The sequence below is a fragment of the Hylobates moloch genome, unplaced genomic scaffold, assembly GCF_009828535.3.
Source record: "Hylobates moloch isolate HMO894 unplaced genomic scaffold, HMol_V3 SCAFFOLD_21, whole genome shotgun sequence".
In the NCBI taxonomy this organism is placed as follows: Eukaryota; Metazoa; Chordata; class Mammalia; order Primates; family Hylobatidae; genus Hylobates; species Hylobates moloch.
Window position 1 is genome coordinate 39,887,783 of NW_026652296.1, and position 25,928 is coordinate 39,913,710.

The following is a 25,928-nucleotide window of genomic DNA, read 5'->3' on the forward strand; positions in this document are numbered from 1 at the left end:
AATTTCACATAATGCTTTCCATTCAGATCTTTCAGAGTATTTTGTTTATATGTTTGTAATGGTAAACATATAAAGATTGTATTGAAACAATGGCCTTGTAAATTATTCTATTATCCAAATCCTAGAATAACTTATGCAAAACATTTAACCTTAATATACCCTTTACCGTTCAAGATTTAGTTCTTCATTAAAAAGTGAACTTTAAAAAATATAAATTTGATTTAATTTTTTTGAATATGTTATTTTAAAAAATCTTTCACTCATTGAAGTTTGCCATTTTTTATGGTTGAGTTAGTTTTTTAAAAATTTATCTTGGATACATAGTATATGCTTTTTGTTTTTGAAGAGGTAATCTACTCCAAATATTCCATTTTCCTTCTGTTAGATAATTATACATTTTAAAAGACATATACATGCCAATGATAAGCTGCTTTCATTTAAGCTGGTTCCGATTTTCTCAAGCAATTCTCATTTCTCTCTCATTTCTCTGGCTTGGTATTTTGGGCCAAATTCCAATGGCTGTGGTTTGTGACATTTTTGTGTAATTTCCATGATTTCTAAAAGTAAAAACACCAGTTTGAGTAACTTTTCAGTATTACCCTACATAATTCCCTACATAGTGACAAGATCAAATTGCCTTTTACATTTAGTACTGCACTTTTAAAAACTTTATAATAAACCCTAGATTTACTAGAGTCAGATCCCACAATTTATTTCACAAACTGGATATTCTGGGGCAATAATCAGCAATTTTCAAGTCCATCTGACACGTCTGTTGTGGTTTAAGACTCTCATTTTATTAGGTTTTTTGGGTTTTGGTTTTCTTACTTGAGAAAATCTTATAAGGCAACTTTATTAGTCAGGTTTTCCTTGTGGCACTTACTGTCTGAATAAAGTAGATTAATGAAATTGTTTCATATTAAACTTTTTAATGCAAATTAAGCAATAAATTGCTTTAAATCTACCAAAATTTGCATTGATTTATGAGGTAAACATTAGCCTATTGCTTCCTTTTAAGAACAATTCTCAACCTACAATTCAAACAGATACATGTGAATACAAGTATCTGTCAACTATTCCCTCAACATTAGTAGTACACAGAAGAACAAAAGGGGACAAAATTGAGCAAATTATTCTCTAATTACTATATTGTCATAGCTGTTCCTTCTAAAATGTACACAGTAAAACTTTTTATTAACAAATCCAACAACCTAATAATAAATTTACCAAAACATCAAAAATTGGAGCTCTCCTTCAAGTACCTGATGGTGGCAACAACCCAATTACTCAGCCCAGATGTTAAAAACTGATACCTTCCTTGATAATTACAAAGTAATTTGTAAATGTAAGATGACACATCTTTAATGAGACTTGTAGGAGAAAAAGAGTTTACATTAAAGCCATTAAATCTCAGATTTGAAAAATGTGACAGTATGTGAGAAGTTATAAAATAATGTATTTTTAAAAGCTTTGTGTATTTACTCTAATTAGGTTGTGTTGCAAACATGGTGGAACACTTAGAAAAACTAACTCCTCACACAAAATAACCAACGGAAATAGAGTTTTGCTTAAAATTCAAAGGATTCTTTTTCCTATAAAACAGCCATTTAATGACATTCCAAAACATCTAAAAAATGTTCAATGGAAATATCACTATGTTCTAAAATATTTTAAACTTTCTATATACACAAAATATACAACAAACTTGTAATTCAGAAATAAAAAATTATATTTCAATATTGCCATTGTTTTTCCCATACATGTATTATTACTCTAAAAAATAATTTTTAACATAGAAAAATTTGAATTTGTGGCTCAAGCTCCTAATCCTAGGGTGAGAGAATTGGGACATACTGGATAATTTCCCTATTTTTACTCCCCTGTTATAGCCCAATGTTATTCTCTACTCTGACTGTAAAAACTAGTGTTACAGCTTGACCGTAGAAGGGGAGGTTTCTTGTTTGTTTGTTTTTTTCCTTAGGGGATGGGAGGAGGAATCATTTCATTGGACTATAATAATTTTGACAACAAAATGTCTTCACCTACTATTCATTCTCACACTGTACTAATAATTGTGTTAGCTTAAAATGTTTATTGATACCAATTAACATTGGTCAGAAAACAATTTTCAGTCTAAAATATCTGAATCTCAGGAAAAGGATCACAAGATTTTTTTGAGTAAACTGCCAGGAGTTTGTATTTTGTGAAGAAAATATGAAAGGATTACTGTGTCACATAGAAATAACAAAGCCTTATAAATGCAAGTGTAAAATTACTGTAAGACATTTAAAACAACTGAAATGAACACTATTGGAAAAAGGCTTATAAAGGGACAAAAAAGAAATGAGAACCAGGTCTCAGAAACTGATGAATTTAGCAAAAAAAAAAGGAAAATAATTCAAATAAACTTTGTGTTTCATCTCTATGGCAGTTTTATTTTCCACTTTATAACCTCAAATTTTGCTGCAAAATACTAGTATCCTTAAGATGTTTCTTTATTCCTTCCCAACTGCAAAGACAATATTTTAAGGCTACTTCCACAACATAAAACTTTCATTAATCAAATTATTTCACAACTACTTTAAACTAATTGCAAATGTAGCAAGTGTCTCAGTTCTAAAAGGCACTTAGTTTTTGGGTATCAAGCAGAAAGTTGTATTTTCAAACAGTCTTGATGAGGAAATACAAGACCCACTGGAAACCTATTCACCACCTAGAGAAACAATATTTCCCTCTAAGTACTGGCTGGACCCCCACTTCAAAGTGAATATGTCAGAAGTTTCTCAACTCCTCCCAGGTCCCTTTCGCTGAGCTTCTGTCTGCCAACAGCAAATCCAAACTGCAGAAGGCTCTTTCTTTAGAATTTTTTTGCTAAATATTTTTGGCACTAAGGCTATCTAACACATCAGAGATTTTCAACAAATACCACATTTTTGCCAGAAAGCCAAGAGTGTTTTGTCTAGGAAAATCTTGTCTTTTTGTCTAGAAAAAATTTCTGTATCTGCCACAGCCTATCTTAGTCTGCTTTCAATGTTGTAATGTGTGAAACTATAAAAACCTAAACTATGAAAAAGGCAAGGTACCAAATCACATAGAGCATGCTATCTTTTGTGTGTAAAATGGTAGTATGCTTCTAGATGGACAGGCTATTCCAAAAGAAACCGGTAACATGAAACTCCTCTGAGGCGAAGAACTAGGAGGCTTGAAGGATAGGAGAGAGAACCAATTCTTTTCACTCTATTCCCTTAGGTAGTATTTGCATTTTATTTTTTAATTTTATTATTTTGCTGGGTTCCAGCATTGTTTTTTAAGGAAAACAATGAGAAAACACTCCTGAGAAATACATTTCCTGTGAAATGCAGTTTAGTCAATAATATTTGAGAATCTACTAAGTATAAATTTCCACACATAATTTAGGTACACGATAATCTGATGAAATGAATACGAAGCTTCAATGGAGTATCAGTTGGGTTATATTGTGTCGATATATAAATGTACATATACATCCTTCACACTATATCAATTTTCAGAATCATCCACACACATCCAAATAGTGTTTCCGGCATGAAGATATGTAATTTCTAGAATGAGGTACAAACAATTGACAGGGAGAAATGTCAAAGATTGTAGATTTTTCTTTCCCAGAACTGTTTACCTATAGTGATGGAATACTATTTGGCTTATCAAGTTCCTAAGAAGTCAGAAAGTGACTCTCTGCAGAGAACCTTCAGATGTGATAAAGTGCTTTTAATTTAAAGATGGAAGCATTCCAGATGTATATGCACTTATAACAGGACCCAATGCAGTTGAAAAACAAAATAAGCAAAAATTGTAGTACAACCACTTGATGCTAACTGCTATGTCAAAGTTCTACAAAGAAAATTACATGAGATGAAATATATAGCCTGAAAACAGAGTAATAATCATCTGGAAAAAATTAAAATTGTAAACACCTTTCAATTTGGACAACTAATCAATATGGAGATTATGATAATGGGTTTCATTTCTGAAATACGTTTGAACTTGAAAAATAAAATATAATGGGCCACAAATAACTTTTATATTCACGGATGTCATAACACAATTATTTTTTACTTACCCTGTTGTCTCGGAGAAACGTTTGAAATGACTATTATTTTATTTAAGCTAATACACACAAGTAAACAATACAATTTAAACTAAACCGGAAACGTAAAATCCAAACTGTAGTTTTCAGAAGGATCCCAGCAAGGGTTTAAATACATAAATAAATGCTTCTTTGTGTATCATTAGTTTGTTTTTTTTAAGTAGGTAATTTCAGTGCAGGTGAGGATGAAGACCTAGCCGATATGTTTCAAGTTCATAGAAGACCTGTAAAAGTAGCATCGTGTTAAAACTGTAGCAATATTAATCTTGCTAAGTCAATCCTGATGTCTGTAAACAATTCCTGTAACCTTGCATTTTATTTTTACAGTATATTAAAACATTACTCTTAACATTCGTCTGTCACTTCCTTCCCATAGGTGACCTATGGCTTTTTCCCCCCTAGAAAGGGCAGATTCTTTGCAAAACTATACTGAGATGAACAAAACAATTATTAAAATCATAAGAACAAAACCATGGAGAACATTTCCACTAAAGGGCTAAAACCAAACAGAAAAAGGAATATGTAATACTGTTCCTGCCTTCAAGACATGTACTGTCAGGTTAAACTTAAATCGTTTCCACACACCCTTTTCTGGAAAAAAAATAAAACAAAATGTTGCTTAAGAAAGCACTCTCCTTGTTTTTCTTTCTCCTGCTCCAGTTTCCAGGAAAACTTAAAAGTGTTATCTTCGTTTTCTCGTTATCATTATTATTGCTGCAAGATTGTTTTCAAAATTTAATCAATATGCTTTGCACACTTCTCTTGTCTTATGCTTTGTCTTGTTCAGTATTTAGTAGAGAGTTCATAATGTCTAAGTATTCGGGTAAAACTGCAAGTCAAAGGATGACAAAGTTTTAAAAATCTGTTTATCTATGGTTTTATATTTTTCCAAAGAAACTACAATTTTCACCTGACTTCTGCATCCATTTTCATATCGCTTGAACAGGTTATATTTTTCCAACAACAACAAAAAGACCCATTGCGAACAACTAGAAATATTTAGAAGTTTTGGTACTTTGTCTTTCTCTTGTTTTTGATCATGGTAGTGATGGGAGAATAAACTTAAGTCAGAGATATTTACTGAGAGAAAGAGAATAAGAACACACACAAAGGGAAAGAAAGCAGAAAAAACAACTTTACAAGTGCAAACTCAGTAGGAAACATTTTAGGAAATAAAAATGTTCCCCCTCTTTCCCTTGTTCAATCTCCATCCCCACAGAGGAAAAACAGAATACTTACAAGTTAGCATCTGCGTATTTATCAGTGTATGTGTGTTTTCTCTCTTCCTTGGGCTTGGATACTTTGAGCTAATTTGGAAGTGCCCGTTTGGTTGCCCACAAAATGATGCTTAAGGGTCTAAAAACGCATAAATTAGGGAGCCCTACAATGGCAAAGGACGGTCATTGTACCTCCTCTCTTTATGCGCTCTTACGGTGGGACCCAAGAGCTTTTTTTTTTTTTAACACTTTAGGTGATGGAGCGAATGAGGGGCTGATAACTGGAGAGGACGAAGCGAGCCCCCGCCAACACCCTCCCCCCAAACTTAGCAGCACGTTCCCCACTCCGCAATTATACCGGACTTTGGTGCGAAGTCACTTTAGAAAACTGGGATCTGGACGGGGCCAGGCGCGGTGTCCATGTCTAGCCTCGACGCCAGCCTCCGAGTTTCTATTTCTGGTTCTCGAGGGCTGGGGTAACGGCCGCGGATGGAGGAGCGAAGGATGGGAAAAGCAACGGGGAGTGATCTTTCCAAGAAACACCCAACTGCCCCTTTTACCTTTTTTGCCTCCATTATGGGGCGGGGGTTGGGGGGGTTGAGAGAAAAAGATGTCAATGACCATTGTTTGCTCGTTTGGGATGTTGCTCCGCCCCCCGAGTCTGTCGTAAACCTGGCGCCGGACTAAAATAAACCCCAGATCCCGCAGACCGGGGGGCTCGCCGAGCCGCCGACTCCTCGTCACAGGCTCAGCTGCCGCGGCCGAGGTGGCGGCGACGAGCGGCCGCCGCGTCCTGCCGGCGCGCGCCCCGGGCCCCCCTACCTGGCCGCCCGCCGAGCCATGTCGTTGAGCCCAAAGCACACGACGCCCTTCTCCGTCTCCGACATCCTGAGCCCCATCGAGGAGACCTACAAGAAGTTCGGCGGCGCCATGGACGGCGCGCCACCCGGCCTGGGGGCGCCCCTGGGGGCCGCGGCCGCCGCCGCCTACCGCGCGCCGCCACCTGGGCCCTCCTCGCAGGCGGCGACCGTGGCGGGCATGCAGCCTTCTCACGCCATGGCGGGTCACAACGCGGCGGCCGCGGCGGCGGCGGCAGCAGCGGCGGCGGCGGCGGCCGCCACCTACCACATGCCGCCCGGCGTCTCGCAGTTCCCTCACGGCGCCATGGGCGGCTACTGCAACGGCGGCCTGGGCAACATGGGCGAGCTGCCCGCCTACACCGACGGCATGCGGGGCGGCGCGGCCACCGGCTGGTACGGCGCCAACCCGGACCCACGCTACTCGTCAAGTGAGAGGGGCCAGGAGCGCGGGGCTGCGGGCGGCTGAGGCGTTTCCCGCCACAGCCGAGGGGCGCGGGGGCGCGGGACGGTGTGCGCGCGGCTTAGGCGGTCCTGGGGCCGAGCGGGCGCGCGGGGCGTCTTGAGACGCGGCCCGGGACGCACGAGGTTTCCGGGGACCCTGGGTGCGCGGGGGGTCCTGGGACCTGACCGGGAACGCGCGCGGCGTCCTGGGACCCGTTGAGGGCGCGCCGTGCCCTGGGACCCGCCGACGGCGCGCGGGGCGTGCTGGGGCGGGAGGCCGCCACCCTCAGGGGGTCTTGGGATTCAGCGAGGGCCGGGCGGCGTCGCGGCCGCCGCGGCGTGAAGAGAGCGGCGGCTGGACCGGCTCCCGGCGGGCCTGGAGCTCACTCGCCTTCCCCCTTGGGCCTCTTCCCCAGTCTCCAGGTTCATGGGGCCGTCGGCGGGCGTGAATGTGGCCGGCATGGGGTCGCTGACGGGCATCGCGGACGCAGCCAAGTCGCTGGCACCGCTGCACGCGGCAGCGGCGGCAGCCGCTCCGCGAAGGAAGCGCCGCGTGCTCTTCTCGCAGGCGCAGGTCTACGAGCTGGAGCGGCGCTTCAAGCAGCAGAAGTACCTGTCGGCGCCCGAGCGCGAGCACCTGGCCAGCATGATCCACCTGACGCCCACGCAGGTCAAGATCTGGTTCCAGAACCACCGCTACAAGATGAAACGGCAGGCCAAGGACAAGGCGGCGCAGCAGCTGCAGCAGGAGGGCGGCCTGGGCCCGCCGCCACCTCCGCCGCCGTCCCCGCGCCGCGTGGCGGTGCCTGTGCTGGTCAAGGACGGCAAGCCGTGCCAGAACGGCGCCAGCACGCCCACCCCCGGCCAGGCCGGTCCGCAGCCGCCGGCCCCGACGCCCGCACCTGAGCTGGAGGAGCTGTCGCCCAGCCCACCCGCGCTGCACGGCCCGGGGGGCGGTCTGGCCGCCCTGGACGCGGCCGCCGGGGAGTATAGCGGCGGCGTCCTGGGCGCCAACCTGCTCTATGGCAGGACGTGGTGACAGCGAGGGTGCCCCGGGGCTAGGTTCTGGTGCAGCCGAAGGGTCTGCAAGAAACTGCTAGAACGGTTGGGGGAGGCATGCGAAAACCGACTCGCGTCGGTCTCAGAGAGGAGCAGGCTGTGAACCACTTGCTGGGGGCGGGGGACAGCGACAGCCCGGAAACCAAGTAGTGTAACATTATGCCACGCGGCTTTGAGGTGGTGGTTTTCTCCTCCTAGAAGTTCTTAAATGACGCGAAAAAGTGAAGTCTTGACTACAGCTCTCAAAGTTGGAAACTTTGTTGGCGTTTGTAACTATAAAAATCAACCCAGCTTTAACAATGAGTCCTTTTTGAAGTGGAATTTATCTTGGGAGATTAATTTTCGAAGGGCCCCATAAGTGCAATTTCATTAATGTTTGATTGAAAGTAAATTGAATTGTAGCTCAAGGTGGATCATACACATAGCAACATTATTGCAGAGGAATTATTGCCATTTAGGTAATAGAGCAATGGAATCAAAATAAAATACTAATTATGTGGATTGATGGAGCTTTTTAAATTTAATGCTGATTTCAAAATGTTTTGATGATTATTTGGCAAATGAGTGTTTGTATGTTACCCTAAAAGAGGATTTTCCCCCCTAAGATGCAGCTCACCATAAGAAAGAAAGGTTGTATACTATTTGTATATGAAATCTGGTCTCCCAAAATCAACTGAGAAAATAAATAACCCTATCCTTCTGTAAACATGGTATTTACTCTCTTTGAGGTATTTTCTTGTCTGAATTTGAATATCTTGATAAAGTACTAGAACAAACAAGTAAAATTTCTAAAATTGACATCAATCTATATTCAAAAGCATGACAAGAAGAAAGGTGATTTATTGAATTGTAATCAAGATATAAGGAATAAGTAACTAAAATATAATTTTTCCACCATATTTAGAACTTAGGAGTTGCACTGGTTTTGTTGGTGTTTTATTGTACAAATAATGTATTTACTCTTTAATATGCCGATTTATATTTCGTATGTTTCAAATGGATATTTAAATATAACTTAAAAGAAACAAGTTCTTTTTTCTAAAAGTCAAGTGGTCATTTCGTTTTCATTAAGTTTATACAGGGCTTGGTGTGTTTTTAAAATACTAGTTGTCATGATGTGACAACACAGCTCAGTTTACTCATAAATGACTGGTATTGGAATACAAATACTAAAAGCTGAAGAATTTGTGCTTATAAATAATTAATGAAAATTAAAGAAATAACATGGATAAAGCATGATTTGCAAATGATCAAAACAAGTAGTTACCGGAGACCCCAAACCTCTTCCACATTTGAGATTTTAGAATTACAGCTTGGGGCTGAAACATTGTGTTTCACTTCATTGTTAGAACATTTTTCTGAATGTGCAGCATGAATTCATAAGAAGGTGTTTTAGAAGTTAAACTTGCACTTTTTCTAGACTCTTTTGTATAGTAATTTTTTTAAACTCCAGTTTCTTTCACAGAGGGAGAAAAAACACTAAAGAAGCAAGGGAATCACCCTTTATCAAAGGGCCGTAAAAGAATTTTTAGAAAATGAGATCTAATTTTTAAAACATTTTATGTAAGAACAAATAATCTGAGCAGACAAATTTGTATGAAAATGGTACTGTACACCCACAGAAAATTCTCTCAACTTGGGGTTTTTTTGGCATATTAATGGAAATGACTTTAGAAATGTTAACTAATATAGCAAATCTATTATTGATGTGCCAAATTTCAAAATGTTTGTTTATATTAGTTTGATTTCCTCACAATAGTACCATAATTCTGAAATTTTACTTGTAGAAAACGTTCTAAAAGTCCACATGGTTGGCCATGTTTTTTGTTACAGTCTAATACCTACAAAAACAATAATAACCTATAGTCCAAGGGCTCTGGGTAACATATTTAAAGAAAATGAGTCTTCCTGGACAGTTTATTTCTGGAACAAAAAATCCTTTAGACTGAAGAAGTGCACTTTCTTTAAGAAATATGTCACATTAAGAAGAAACAACTTTTATATACAATATTTTCTGAAAGTGTATTTTGTGTGGGCATATCTTATTCCTTTCAGCATTCCTTTAAGCAGTAAAAAACCCCAAGCCAGAAATAATTGCTGCAAAGGGCTTAACATTCTATACCCAGAGACTAACTGAGTGTATGTGTGCATATCCTGAAATTAGGGAAAGGTTCGATTCTTGAAGCTTAAAATAGAAATGTTTTTACCATAGAATCCCACCTTCTGATGAATGCAAAACGAGCTGTTTTCAGAACTTTTTGCAATTAGTGCTTTGCAGATCTTTTATAAAAATACAAATGGCCAGACTAGGTGAAACTCATTAACTGAAGAGGAGGATAAGTGTCTCCACAACTGAGAGGGAGGACTGGCGCAGGGTCTGAGTGGAACAAAGGCCCCTCAAAGTTTGGCAGAGGCCACAGCAAACCTGTTTCAAAAATGCTTACTCAGCAGATGTGACCTTTTCCTAAATGTTTTTTTTGGGTTTTACAACAATCTAACTTGTCTTTTCCAATTGAGGCACGGAAACCAAAAGCCAGAATCAAAGTTGCAGAGAGGAACGGAGGGATTGCAGGTACTTTTCTGTAATCTGTGTTGGGATGTATATTGAAGTGCTGTGTGTGTGAAAGTGTGTGCAGTTTTGAAGGACACAAGAAGGGTGTTTTGTATATGGAAGGATGGGGGTGTAACCCAGTTGTCTTCTATTTAAGTCTTTGCCTAGAACTAAAACCTAATGGTCAGAACAAGTAGTCAGACTTCTATCAACACAGATGTTGTGTTCAATCTCTATTCGGCTAGCGACTGTTTACTTTGAATTTAAAGCAAATCAGAGACTCAATCCTGTTCACTAAATGCAAGCATCTTCCATAGACTTGCTTTGTTAACTGCATTGAATACTGATGATTTTTAAAAAACTTTTTAGAATAAATTTGTGAGCCATAATTATATAAAGACCTATCAATTGGATTTTTAGATGTGAATTTGTGCCGGAGAAAATAATGCATTATGTGGTGGCAACACAAATTTCAGACACAGTTCAAAGCATGGATAATACTCCCTCACTGCTTACCATAACACTAATGTGTGGATGAAACCCTGTATGTTAATTATTTGAGTACAGTTTTTTGAAACACTATTACTTGTTATCCTGCAACCCAGTGAGACAGAGAACGATGATACATTTTTAAAAATATAAATACCCTTTCACTACTAGTGAGATTTGCTGAACATCTGGGGAAGTTTCAAAGAAGATGCCTAGACTGGGGAACTGCATTCACATCCCATCAGGAATTTGCGCTCTCCAGTAAGTACTGAGATAACTTTGTGATTTCAAGATCACTTTTGTTTTTATTATTTTTAACTTCAGAGGTAATGGAAGTTTCTGGGAGAGGTGGGTTTGGTTTTGTTTTTGCTTTAGAATGTTTACCTGCAATTGAATGAAATGCCTTTCGTTTTTTGAAATTCCACGTAACCTTCAGTAATTGTTCAGGTGACTTCTAAAAAAGTTTAACTAGGAACATTGCCTAAATTTAAGTTGTGCAAACTATTTTGCAGTAGTGAACAGCTATATTCCTATTTCATACACATCGATTAAAGCCTGTTCGCTTTTGGCCCTCATTCCATAAATAAGACATGGAGAAACAAGCCACAGGCGGATTCTGCTTTACTGAGTGGAGGAGAAATCCATCGAGAATGGACCGTTTGCTAGTTCATTCGTTTGGTGACTTTTTCCTGATGGGAAATAGCAGAGCAGTGGATCACCAGGAATAGAGTCTGGCGAGATCGCAGCTCCAGGACCCTTTCGGGGTGGGCAGGAGGCGTCAGTCAGTGGGACGGAGCCAGATCGAGAAACTGGGGACTCTAAGTTGACTCTTCAGAGAATGTCCAGATTTTAGATTTCTAAGCATAGCGAAATTCGGTTACTTTCACACTTGGAACTTAAAACGGCAGCCTCGGAAGACCATTTCTGGTATTCTACAGCTCTGCTGCTTGCAGGGAGTTGAGATGCAGCGGCAGGTTGAGGAGCTGCGGCGCCGCGTGCCGGGACGCGGACGAGGAAGGAGGGTGCGCCCGAAGGTGGAGGAAGAAGCTTTCCGCGCCCATCCTGTGCGTGCGGTCGGCTCGCGGGGCTCCCGGGAGGGCCAGCCGCGGGGTCTGCGGGCTGGGCCGGGCCGCTAGCGAGCCTCGGGGGAGACCCAGGCGCCGGGCGCGTGCCCTACGTGCACCGAGGGCCCGGCGCTTCCCGACCCCTCTGGGAGAAAGTTGAGCCAAGCACCTAGGACCTGAGCTCTGAGTAGCACGCAGGTCCCGGGCGCCGCCACCATCCCGCTCCTGGCTGCGAGGCCGCCGCGCCCGGGCCCTTCAGTTCGGTCCAGGCGCGCCCAGCAAAGGAGTGCTGGAACCCCGGCCTCACCCGGCCTGTTCCTGGCATCCCACGTCATCGTAAGAAAATTAACCTATCGCTCATTACACCCAATTTGCCTTTGTAACGCTAAATGGCAATCTAACACCAGTTTGTAGACGGCTTTGTACATTAACATACATTACCCCATTTGATCTTTAAAGGGAAGACAACTGCTCATTACGGGACTAAGTAGTCAGGCTGCTTCCAGGTTCTAAGATTTTTGTTTAATAGCAGACCTTGAAAAAACGTGCCGTTTAAAGAGAATATAATTGCGTACAAGTAACTACTTAAAATTGGCCCAACGAATTTATTTTTACATCAGAATTTGAAGGAGATATTTACAGCTTTAAACATTAAAGCTCTAAAAAGCATTTTGCTTATTGAAATGGGCAGGGCATTTTCCTGGAAGATTCAAACGCGGAGCCAAGTTGGAAAAAGATGAATACTAAGGATGGAGGAAGCAAGGGTGAGGTCAGGGAGCAGGGCCTGAAGCCGGGTCAGCGAGAGAACACCTGCCAATTCTGCAGAGGAAATCTGCCGTCATCAGTTTCTCCCATCAGGCCTTTTGCTCAGATGTCTTCCAAACAGTGCTTTAAACATTCAGTCAAAAACTGAGTCTCAGGACAGCTTAAAATAAAACTAAGCCAAAACTAAATGTCTGAGAATATAAAGAGTGGAATTGTGGGGTTTGACTATGAACAGTAAAACATTTATAAGCTCCTTTGGAATATGCAATGCTTTACTGAGATGGCTATCTACATTTTTAATATTTGCGAGATAAACTTACAGAGAAATTTAATAGAAGGCATTATCACTTGAATGTTGAGCGAAGGCAATTATGTAAGGGTTAGGTTGGTAATTCCTGATGGAGAGACTCTTTGTCTCAACAATAAAGGATCCTGCTCTGGTCACCCATCATTAGCAATGAACTCAATAGCTACAAAATACCTTCCTATTCAAGGTTGAGGTGAGATTTTTTTTCCCACAGACTAAGTTTAACAAGTGTGCTTCAGTTGAATATTAAAGCAAAAATATCCTAAGTCAGGAGGTCAAAGAGAAACTTTACCTCACAATCTTGGGCTAGGAGGGAAAAACTGAACAAAGCAAGTCTGTATGTGTGTCTAAATGTTTTGGCAATCAAATGAAAATGCATATGTACATGCTGTATGTGAACTCCAAACACACATTTAAGCAATTTATAGTGTACTTAGTAGCAAGGAAAAACATGAGTACAAATTGCAATCTAATGACATACAAAAAATATGCTAAGGAGCATAGACTATTTGGCCATTAATTAAAATTGTCAACTTGAAGATTTAAAACAAGTCCTTAAAACTGGAGAAGTCTACATTAAATTTGTAAAAATGTAATTTATCTCACAAAGATTTTTGGGTTAGCCAGATCAGTCACTGACATAATACAACAAAGTTAAAGCTTTTGTTATGTCTTGCTGACCCTATCTTTTAAAATCTACTTCTTCATTGACTTCTTTGTCCTTTGGTTTGGACATCTGATTACAGAAATAGTTTTCTGCAAAAGTTAGTTTTAAAAAACCATGCTTGGTCAAGATTTTCAAAGTTGAAATACTGCAAAATAACAAGAACACAAAACAGAGTTTTAAAAGTTTAACTTTATTTTTTTTACTAAAGTCCAGAAATTTCTGTAAGACAAGTACATTAATGAAATGTTTCCAAAGAAATACTGAACAATATATACTCTAGTTTGCTGAGGGTTCCAGCTCAAGATTCAAACCTAATTCTTGTGCAATAAAAATCAGCATGGATCTTACATGATCTAGAATACACTGTGTTTTGAAATCCACAGCTGGTTTCATTTTTAACCATTATGAAAAACCAGTACTCCTATTCCATCAAATGTGTTTTATAAGCAATAATAAATTCAGATCCACTGTATTATGCAACATACATCTTTGGAAAGCAACATAAACAGTGAGATCAGATCAGTAGAAATATACACAGTTAAAAGAAATACACAAAGTACTGTAGTTTTATTAAAAACTACTACTTGAGAAAGAAATCTTTCCACAAATAGCATAAAACTGTAGAATGATGAAAGGATTTGGGAAAGCTTTACAAAAGCTTAATTCCAATTGTATCTTCCTGAGGGTGGTGGCAAAGGGTATTTCCTTCCTTCTCTGGGATATCCCTGAAAATAAACAAAAGAAAGAGTTTATTTTCTGGACCAATACTCCTGCAAGTCAGTTAATTTTAAACCTCTATGGAAAAACACATCATAAGGAAACTGAGTATGTGTTAAAGGTACAGCACATGGAAAGGCCCCATAAAAGGTACTTTGATCCAGAGCTTTAATACAAACTTGTTGCAAAGTTGGAGGCTAGCACAAATGCTATTACTGAAAAATAAACCAAAAAACCTTAACAATCGCAAATGCACACAAATGAACTAGAGTTCAGTGTTTTGTGTAAACAACATGTACAGACAGTGTTCTCAATTTTCCCACTGTCCTAGCAGTAGTAATTCAAGTCACTTTGTGGTAAGATAACCACATCAATTTAGACTTATTACACAAGGAAAGTAACTTTGCTTTAACGAAGGCAAGAGCTTGCTAAGTCAGTTAAGGCCAAATGAGCAACTGATTTTAGGGATTTTAGGGCATTAAATGATTTATTAAGGTTATTACACAATCCATTAGCCGTGACCTTTACAACCATATCCTAGTATGTTTGCAAATAACATTCCTGTATAACAAAAGATAAACCTGACACCTCTTCATTGTAAGTCCTTTTCTAGGCCTCTAGGGTTTTGAAATGGAACCCCCTCCCCCCTCATTTTGCCACCCAGAGAGCACTTCAGTACTTTAAATATGAACATGTGCAGAATCAAGGCCAGAATGCAGGCTAAGGCCTTGTTTGGTCATATAAAACTTCATACAATGAAGTAATGATTCTATGTTTTTAACAACAAACTTCTGCAATTTAATAGTGCTTCAACAACTGTGATTTAATAAAAAGTATCTCCCTGGAAAAGAGACACAGAAAGAAGAAATGTTATTTTCAAAAAGTCCTAAAATAATAATAAGTTTACCAATTGGTTTATATCTTCTAAGTAAATAAGAATTTTACCTCCTATAACAACAGAGAGTTCCTTTAAAAGGAAGATCTCCAAAGGAGAGAGGAAAATGAATGAACTGGGGTCAGCAGTCTAGGCAGCCAGCTCCCAGCTCTCCTGCCCAACTGTGTGGGATTTTCAGGGTTTCAGTTCCTGACTTGGAAAATGAGGTGACTAGACCACACATTCTCCCAGGTGTCTTCCAGTTACAAATATGTCCTCACTTCAAAAATGCTCTTCACTGAAACTGCCTAGTGCCATCTGACCATAGTAACATAAAGAGCCTTAGTTCACTGATACGATTTTTAGAGGTCCTGGATTGAAAGAAATCAAAGCAAAATTCTATAAACTGATTTAAATAAACCGTAACAAAATCCTCTCAGAAGACATTAACTATTTGCAATTAAGGTGATTATCTTCTTGTAAGGTGGAGATACTTGTAAGAATACATCAAAAAATATACAAAATATGTTCCTTGGCTGTGAGAAGAGAGGTCTTACTAATTAATATGTGAAGCACTGCAAAAGGCCTGGAGGCAACACCAGGTAAGCAATTTAAAAACCACTTCACATCACTGCAGGTGCCAAACTCCATACACATTACTCTGAATCATAGCATTCCAATCTTGTTCTCTAGTAAGGATTCCATTAAAAGCATGTAAATACTGGTCAGGGTGTCAAATTGCTGGAGGAAATTATGTCAAACAGACCTCAGTCTTAAATGCTGCTAAAACTGGATGCTGTAAAGAGAAGGACATGAAGCTTACATACACTAAATTTGTCTAGGAATTATGATATTCATTCAGTGATACAGCTGCTTACATTGAGAAGAAAAATATGTGGAAGATTATCAGGCAGAGATTTCTTTTATGAGGAGGGATAACAGATGAATCAAGACAGGAGATTTCTAAAATGACAACATTTTAAAATGAGTTCTAAAAGACAACAGCTGAAAAGGCAGACTTACTTTCCAGCTTCCAGAAAATCATCAACCATTAAGAGGGATCTAGGTTCTATTAAAGAACAATATCCTTAAAGGAAAAACAATGTGTTTTGGTGACTGACTGTATTTGGACTAATTATCACTGACTGCTATGATTTAAAGGGCTTTTGGGTTAGAAATTCTTTGGCATCTTCAAGGTATATAACCTATTTAGTGAAGCAGGTACTCAACCCATATACATTTTTAAAGACAGACCCAAGTTCAGCCACGCTACTGTATCAGTGTCTTCTCCAGAAATATTGGTAAGAAAATATGGAGTCCTGTGAGGCTTGTTGAAATATAAAGTGAGCAGTATGCTTTTCATCCCACAACCCATTTACCTGTCTCCCTCCACGATCATCTCGTCTGGGTGGATACCCACCAGGCCCAGCTAGCATCTGGTACTGGTTTGGCTGGAAGGCTGCATTCTGGGTTTGCAGCATCCGGTTCCATGGGAGCAGAGGTTCAGCCCCAACGCCTCTGTAGGAAAGTATCAGGTTTACATCAGAAGCCACGCCTATTATACAGCACAAAGCCTAAAATCGGCAGGTGTCATCTCCAAATTTTAGTACAATCCAATGTACCTGGATTTATCATATGGGATACAGAGTATCAGAATGGCCTTTGTGTCCCTTATATTCAGTATAATCTAACATGTTTCATGAAGCATCAGCATTTATTACAATGGATGTTTAAACTCAGCTGAGAAGTTCTGACTTTTAAAAATTATATTGTTCATTTTCAACTGGGAAATTTCCTTTTTAGTCACTTAAAGATGTGGACCCAAGATCACCAAGTTGGCTACATTTAAGATGCTATCCAAAGAGTAAACATGTACAAGACAGGAGAAGGAGGCTTTATTTTCAAAAACGTCCAGACTCGTTCTTGGATCCATTCTTTCTACTTAATTGCAGGTTGCAAATGAATTCTTACTGCTGAGTATTTTGAATCCAGGGTAGGAGACTTGGCTGTTTTTTCCCATCCATTATTCTGTTCAATATGTCAGAAGGTCTGATTGGGAGGAAACCTTTTCAAGTTCTATTGATGCAGCTTTCAATTGACCACGGTGACCTAGCAACATGAGCACTAATTGGCATGGGCTGACTGGCATTTGGTGTACAGTTTACATGGGAACACAGATTCAACGGCTATTATAACCCAGTTTGCTGTCCCAGATTACTAGTCGAAAGAAATGTTTTAATTGTCTTCAAGTGCCTATTTTAACTTTGCAGATGCAAAGCAACAGGTATAATGTACTAAATCATAACTTAATTAAAAACTGTCACATAAACAATGTAGCAAGGATATACCTTCTAAAGGCAATCACCATTTAAGACTACTTTCTCCTTAAGGCACTTTCCATAACTTCCATTTTATGGAAGGCACTACAAAGAATACACAGAGGCAAATCCTCCAGTATATTTGAACATCAGAAGCTTTGGGGCCACTGACCATGTTAGGAGGAATTCAATAAAACTTTAAATTCACTGAAGTGCTGACTAGCTGGTAATCAGTTATAACCATATCAGCATAAGAATTTCACTTCTGAGGTCTTAGGGGAAAAAAGCCCGGCGCTGGGCTCATTGGGTAAAGCATTCTTCTCACAGCTATTCAAGCCTGAATCCATCCTCTCTACCCCCACTCTCCTCCCTTCACTTGGAGCTTGCCTTCTTTTTATTAAAACAACACCAGAGATAATTATTTTTGTGTGATGGCTTGAAGAGATGAACTGTTCTCTAAGGAACTCTAGAAAGGCTAAAGTTTTTCTTTACAGTTGGTAGCTGAAACCAGAGCTCTAATAACAATCTGTTATAAGTAATTCAGAATACAATTAAAATAAGTTTTTATCTCAGAAAAAAAATGCATATGGCTAGGGTTTTAATTATTTTTCAGGATAATTACTAGCACAAATATATTTTAGCAAGAATGCCTCCATCTGTTTTAGCAAGAACAGCTCCGTGTGCAGAGATAGGAATGGTCTCTTCCAGTCTCTGCAGAAGTGAAGGGCTAAACTAAGGTTTGTGCTGTAACCAAAGTCTCACCAAAAATGGGCCAATTAATGCAAAACCCACGGGCTAAAAATACAATTTACATCTTAACTGTGATCAGTTTTTCTTTTGAGTCTTACAATAATAAAATTCAATTGAATTTTAGGAATTCAATTTTAGGAATTCAATTTAGGAATTATTTATGCCAGATCTGCTTGCATAAATAATACACATTATAAATGCAATTCAAAACTATTTTATATTCCAAAAACAGGTTAAGAACAAAGCCACAGTTTAAAAACGCAAAGTTCTTTTTGTTTGAATTGATCACTTATAATGTTTTTGACAAAGATAATTTTTATGAAAAAAACATCAATAATTAAAATTAAACAGAAGAATAAAGCAAGGATGTCATGTACTACCCTCTTCTGACTTTTATGACAGGCCTTTATTTTCAACAAGTTTATCATATGTCTAGACTAATTATATACTTTGCAAATACTTACAAAACTAAAAATTTGCCTAGGAAATTATGTTTTAAAATCTGGGATGGAAGCACAGAAATTGACATTTCCTAAATTATAAAAATTAGCCATTAGGCCAGGCACAGTAGCTCAGCCTGTAATCCCAGCACTCCAGGAGGCCGAGGCAGGCAGATCACTTCAGCCCAGGAGTTTGAGACCAGCCTAGGCAACATGGGAAAACCCTGTCTCTACTAAAAATACAAAAATCGGCCAGGCATGGTGGTGTGGGAGCCTGTAGTCCCAGCTACTTGGAAGGCTGAGGCATCAGAATCACTTGAACCTGGACGGCAGAAGCTGCAGTGAGCCAAGATCATGACATTACACTTCAGCCTGGGTGACAGAGTGAGACCTTGTCTCAATCAATCAATCAATCAATCAATAAAAGAAGTTAATAAATAAGGCAACTTATTTGAGCCATTTGGCATCGTAGATGGCAACAATCTTAAGTTTCCAAATTGTTTTGGAAAGTTACTGGAGATGTGAACTACTACCAAATTTGGATATTTTAAATGTATACATATGGTAAAATTGGAGTTTTAAAAGATTTTTCATGATTGAGCTTAACACCCATAGAAAAACTAAATGGCTGCCTTGCAAATGACTGAAAAAGAGGCCTCCATTGACAAGAAGAACCCAAACAATGTGGCAGAGCTCAAGTGACAACGGGAACTCCAACGCTGGGTATCTATTAACTCTAGGCTGTCTCTGTGTTGGGAGGATGTTCCTGTTGTATTTTTAAATCTACTGGATATATGGATTATACATACCATCTTAAAGTAGGAAATTATTCAAGAAATGCAATGTAATAAAAAAAAAAAGACACTCAAAATTCTCTTAATAGGATTCTCAATAAACACTCAGAATAGTGTCGTGGAAACATACTGAACTAAGAACTGGTAAAACCTGGTTCTGGAACAAAATGGTATATTTCTTAAATGTCTGTGATGTAAGACTTTTATGATAGAACTCTACTATGCTCACATTTACCTTTTGCTTTCAGGCATAATTTTAAGTATCTGACTAAAACTAAACCAAAAAACATCCCCACAAAACTGTCACTAACCTGCTGGGTTCACAAAGTCAGAATAATACTAGTATTTAGCTAGGGTAGAATAAGAACAAAACCTGATGGACAGCAGGGCAAGGGAAGGGACAATGATGATGATCTTAGGAAAACTTTTAATGTGAACAGAGGGGAGGAAAGCTGTTGGGGCCTTAGAAGTGGAAACAGATCCTTTACTTCCTTTGAAGTCCCTACATCTTTATATTACGCTCAGAGTAAATATTCTGGTAAGTTTTGTTCCAGTGAAAAGTTTCTTGGTAAAGAATGGCACAAAAGAGTGACCTTAGGTAAGCTGCTGAACTTCTCTGTGCCTCACTTTCTTCATTTGCAAAAATGTAAAAATAACAGCATCTATTTCAATGCATCGCTAGGAGGAATAAATGAAATCATTCTTATTAAAGGATGTTAACACAGTGTTAACACTTTGTAAGCAGACATTCACCATTATTATTAGTATGGAAAGTGAGCAGTAAGATAGGGAAACCAAGTATATAATTCAGGAAAAATTTACCCCTTACTTACTTAATTTCTGCTTAAAATTGGTGGTACTGAGGAAATTGAAACAGCACATACTGTGTGCTTTCAGAACATATACTAAAATCAAAACATTAATACAAACATTGCTAGTCGTATTACATTTAATGAGACTTGCACTAAGTTGATACTATTAGTAAACATCCAATAACATGATTCCTTTTATCCTCTTGAAGATAACAATGAAATGAAGTTCTGGAGTCTCTAAAGAGTTATAAAGTTTTCTTAAAAGGGAAGCTGCATTTAGAACCCCATTTATAAAAACACTATTCATTTCAGATGTGAACAGATTAGAGACTGTTAACATGGCAAAGGAGAAGAGAATAAAACAGATTAAAACTGGGAAGGCAAAAAAGAAAGCCTTATTATGATGGGGCTTAATTTGTTTTTGCATTTACTGATGTTGGCAAAACCATCGTGAAATGATGCATCTTAAAGCTGGCCTTTAAAAATTATTCTACAGATGTTAGCCTAGTTGTCTTGTCGTACAGAGTCCATCTGACTTAGGAGCACACAACTCATCAATGAAGGAATACATGTTAAACATCCCTTGTTATTAAACCATGTCACATTCTTCCTAGTCCATGGTACTTATTAGACTGCAGATCCCATAATCCTCTTCTGAGTCCCTTCTGCGTTTAATTCAGTTCAGTCTTAAGTAGTTAAAGAAACTGTTTTCAGTGGCAACTAATAACTACTGACCTACAGTGACACTGCCCTACAATAGGCTTGTCAGCCCTGAAAAAGTTGTACCAAAGAAGCTGATTAGGACTTCAAGAGGTTTGTAGCAAGAATCAATGGTTGGTCTGTACTAACGCTGCAATGCCCGCACAGAAATGATAAAAGTGGAACACCATTAGTTATGCCTCATTAAGCTGCACAACCCTTCTAAAAAGAAATTTGTTTAGCCTGACCAAAACCTAATACAGTTTTAAGCTGTGTTGCGTTTTTCAGGGCATCTCAAAAGCATCAATAAAATAAAGGCCAAGAACCAAGAAAAGTAAGAAAGTATATTAAACATGAGTCTTTTAATTCAAAGTATTAGCTATATATTTTCCTAAAGGATAGGCACAAGGGAAATTGTTTTTGGTGGGAAAAAGTATATTTCAAACCATGGAGGTTTTAGCTTCCAAAAACCCATAAACCCCAAATGTTGGTGTCATGTCTTTAAAAGTCATGTCTACTTTAATATTACCTGTCAAACCTTTGCTGCTGGAAAAGGGGAGGAGGACCTCGCCAGGAATCCTGGGGCCTCATATCTGAAAAAAAAACAGGAAAGAATTAAGATTTTTAAAAGTAACCAATATTCAACTACCCAATATTTTATAATTAAAAGTTCTTGAAAAAAATCTGAGAAAGACTGTAAACCAAATAAACTAGTATCATAATAACACACACCACAAATGTAAAAACGTAAGTAACTAACAAGGTCGCAAATTTTTTGTTTTATTATTTTTCCTTTGATAACAAAATAGGTTTAGTAACCCCTGGCCACTAAACTCACATAATCGTGTGTGTGTGTGTGTGTGTGTGTGTGTGTGTGTAAGTAAAGATACATATATTACACACAGTTTTTACATTTATATTTTAAATGCTGTGCAAAAGGAAAGGTTTAGTTCTTTTCCATAAATAGAATTAATACAAACTGAATGAATAGTATCTACAACAGAAATCCTGAAATTTTCCTTCTGAAGGCATAAATTGCTATCATTAACATTAAGCAGAGCACACACAATCTCTCCAACACAAACCAAGAAAACACGTTAATGAAGGGACCACCCACTTCTCCATCTTTTCTGACAGTTTTCTTGTAACACAAAGCTGAACTAGCAACATCATCTAACTAGAAGAAACAATTAAATGGCTCCTGCTCTTCTACATAAACTGACAGATATGGGATGAAAGAAACATCTGGGCCTGTCCCTGTCTGTATCAATGAACCACAGCTTCCAGTCACTTCACCTTCAGCGGGGTCTGCTGTGACCTAATTAAAACTGCTGGTTCCAGAAGTTGTCTAATGAGTTCACCATGTGAGGACAGTAACCTCCTCTAGACTCCCGAGACCAAGGACAACAACGCTTACCATAATGTATTCAGGCTCACATTTTAATAGAAACACAAACTAGAAAACTGCTTTTCAAAATTACTTAAAGAAAAGAAGAGTTGAAAGCTTATCTCTGGTTAGAAACCAAAAATATATATGGTTTTTACTTAAGAAAGAGAAAGAAAAAAGTAGAATCATGCTTTAAAAGTCCCATGACAAAGAACACGGAATCAATAAAATATCTAGCTGCTCACAATGATTCTAGCTCATAACTGGCAGCCTCAGCCCTGGGCTTCCTTCCCATCTTGACATGCTGAGAAGGCCAGACTGAAGAAAGTTTTCTTTATGTGGACAAACTACCTGAAGGAGGGCAGCCATCTGCAGCTGCCACAGCCCACTCCCACCTCAGTCCATGGCCAGCTGGAAAGTTTCTGCAGCCATACCCATGGGTGCCAAACCCACCTCTCAGAAAGGTGCAGGACGCCTTTCACCAGCTGTCACTTCCAGGCAGATTCCCATTGTGAATTAAAAGGTGGTATCTTTAGTCAATTGGAATTAAGTTCCTTTTTTATCTCTTAAAAACCAAACTACTAGCAGTCAAACCGAGTAACAACGTGGAGGATGCTGACTACCACACACTCCACAGAAAACAGAGGAAGACAGTTCCCCACCCTAGGCCCAGCAAGTTCTGAGTCATTACTACAGACTATACACTATCAGAAAATCAATTTTCTGAAGAGATAAAAGTAAAAAATTCTTACAATAATAGCAATCATTTCATTTGTATGGTTTATTTCTATGGGAAAACTTGATACATTTACATATATGACTTTCAATGAGTTACCATTTGTGAGAAAGTAATCTACTGAAAGTAAAATCAATGTTTTTTTTTTTTTTTTGAGACGGAGTCTCGCTCTGTCACCCAGGCTGGAGTGCAGTGGCGCGATCTCGGCTCACTGCAAGCTCCGCCTCCCGGGTTCACGCCATTCTCCTGCCTCAGCCTCTCCGAGTAGCTGGGACTACAGGCGCCCGCCACCACGCCCGGCTAATTTTTTTTTTTATATATATATTTTTAGTAGAGACGAGGTTTCACCATGGTCTCGATCTCCTAACCTCGTGATCCGCCCGCCTCAGCCTCCCAAAGTGCACATGTACCCTAAAACCCTAAAGTATAATAAAAAAATAAATAAATAAATAAAAAATAAAATAAAACTGATTTTAATAATTTATGTTTATCTTTAAGGATGCCCTTCACGCTTTTTAAAGTTTCATTAAACTTAAATTTTTCAATAATAACCAAAAAAAAAAAAAAGCGTGAGCCACCACGCCCGGCGTAAAATCAATGTTTGAGCCACTTTTTCAGCTCATGTACAAAATTAGTTTAGTGAGAATCAGTTAAAATGTTCCCAGAAGTATTTCATTTTAGTGCCCTTATATATACAAAATTTGCAAATGTAACAGAAGTCAAAAGAAATACAGCAAATATTCATCCGGACCCCTCTACTTCACATCCCCTGGAATCACTGCGGTTACCCTGGAAACACACCCTTTTTTACCATTAGGACTTAATTCCATATTGTGCTTGCCTGGTGTCTTTTTACGTATGGTATAATCGCAGGATACACATTCTCCATGGTACTTACGAAAGCTTCTACAGTGGCTCCCTAATAAATTTAAAATCGAATGAAGACAATACAACGATACAGCTACATTAAGAGAAACCTTCAGAAACAATCTAATGTTTTAAGAAAAATAAAGACGGGAAAAAATCTTGTATATTTTATCCTAGAAACTGTGCTAATGGAGATTAAGCCATCACCACCCATAATATATATTCATTAGACTCAAACAGGCTATTCTTAGATTAATCACAGCAGTATTTCTAAGTAGAACTGGAATGTAAAGTTTACTAAGTGTAAATGCTTTTTTTAGAGGAGGAAATAATTGTCTAACCTATACACCTAGAAGTGTCTTAAAAAACAGCAAACATTCCTAATATATCACTTCTAGTGTGCTAGGTGCCTCTCTATTTTCCATTTTCTATCTCTCACCTCCAGGACAATTTTTTTTCCATATAAACTAAGCACATACAAAAATTACAGTTTTTTGTTAAAACCTAAGCAAATTTTCCAAAACTTTCAATAAACTCTGATGCAACTGTTAAAACACTCCCTGTTTTCAATCCAAAAAGAAAAAAAGGCTCAAAGAAATATTTCAAGGCTATTTTTAACCAAATTTCTTTATATGGCTCTTAGTAACATGTATAACCTGGAAGTATTCATAAAGCAGAAATATTTCCTGGCTGATCTGTAATGAAGTAGATGGTAAAACAAACTTATTATCATTCATTTGTATGGCTCTAACAGAAGATCCATTTGAGAGGAAGAAAAAAAATTCTGAGACAGTGAATTGTACTTCAGAAGGTACAGGCGAGAGTGGAAAAATGACAGTTAATTTTTTCCTTTGGTCTTTAAAAACTTACTCCTTTTCTAGAGCTCTAAGACCACGTAAACCAAGCTTCACCAATAGCTTCTCAAGTGACAATTTACCTAATCAACATGGCAATCACAGAAAAGATTCCATGTTTACTGATTGCACTAGTCAAAAATCACTTTTCAACGTGGCTAATTGACAAGTTTACAGACTAAAATGAAGAGATGTCACATTTAAGGTTCTCTGGGCTACAGAAACCAAATGCTTTATTCAGACTGAGTACTCAGGGCTACACTAGATTCCAACAAGTTATCAGTACTCAGACAATTACTCATCAGCCAAAACTGACACATCAAAGACAAACACCAACAATAAGAAATACCTACAGCAGACACTTGACAGTTGTCAGTTTGACCAAATGGCCCTTCTTGAGTGCAATTTCTTATTACACGAAGAAAATGATTATGATACTAAAAATATTTTAGACTGAATAAATGGCTTAGAACTCAATCTTACTATAAAACAAGCTATTTGACTAAATTTTAAAGTTCAAAATTCTATAAAAGTAAAGATGATCTTTTATCACTTAATACTTTCAGAGTACTTATTATGTACAAGGTACTATTTTAAGTGCTTGGCTACTTAAATTCATTTAGTCTGGTTATTTTGTCAGATAAATATTCTTATCCTCTGTACTACTTTCAAAATGAGGAAACTGGGGCAATGACGAAACCTGTCAGAGGTCACACAGCTATTAAGGGTCAGAGTGAGGCCAGGGGCTATGTTCTCATAACCACTCTCTACTACACTGTGCAATCTCAAAGTTTCACATACATTTATGCTGTCGATTGAGATGGCACTTCATGTTAGTTTATTTCAGAAGACGCAGAGGAGAACCACCCATGATTTTGTGCTTCTTAATCAGGAGACTCAGAAACTTACGGTTTCAACAAGGCTGGATGGGGGGTTTAACAACTACTCTCAACATCTTAAAGGTTTACAACTGACATTATTACTCATATCCAATTAGGATAGGAAAGAAAAATAACACGTTTTAGTTGTAAGCATCTAGGCAAATACAGGATTTATAGGGAGAAAATAAGAAAACGTCTTGGCTAAAACACTGGAATCTCTGCTCTTTTTAAAAGGATAATACTACCCCTGAAA

At 38.8% G+C, this 25,928-nt stretch overlaps 2 protein-coding genes across 3 annotated transcripts in view; one reads left to right on the forward strand and one right to left on the reverse strand.

Annotated features, from left to right (window-relative positions):
* The first annotated feature begins 6,056 nt into the window (after positions 1 to 6,056).
* Positions 6,057 to 8,189, forward strand: NKX2-4 (NK2 homeobox 4). Its single transcript, XM_032143101.2, has 2 exons — positions 6,057 to 6,631; positions 7,061 to 8,189. Exons 1-2 carry the CDS (start codon positions 6,184 to 6,186, stop codon positions 7,681 to 7,683), a joined length of 1,071 nt encoding a protein of 356 aa, XP_031998992.1. The 5' UTR covers positions 6,057 to 6,183; the 3' UTR covers positions 7,684 to 8,189.
* Positions 8,190 to 13,717: 5,528 nt separating this feature from the next.
* Positions 13,718 to 25,928, reverse strand: part of XRN2 (5'-3' exoribonuclease 2) — an 88,293-nt gene continuing 76,082 nt past the window's right edge. For both annotated transcript variants that reach the window (XM_032142138.2, XM_032142140.2), the window contains 3 exons: positions 21,480 to 21,543; positions 16,517 to 16,655; positions 13,718 to 14,271 (listed from right to left, as the gene is read on the reverse strand). In XM_032142138.2, coding sequence (XP_031998029.1) covers positions 14,206 to 14,271; positions 16,517 to 16,655; positions 21,480 to 21,543 — 269 coding nt within the window. In that variant the 3' untranslated portion in view covers positions 13,718 to 14,205. The remainder of the gene's footprint in view (positions 14,272 to 16,516; positions 16,656 to 21,479; positions 21,544 to 25,928) is intronic.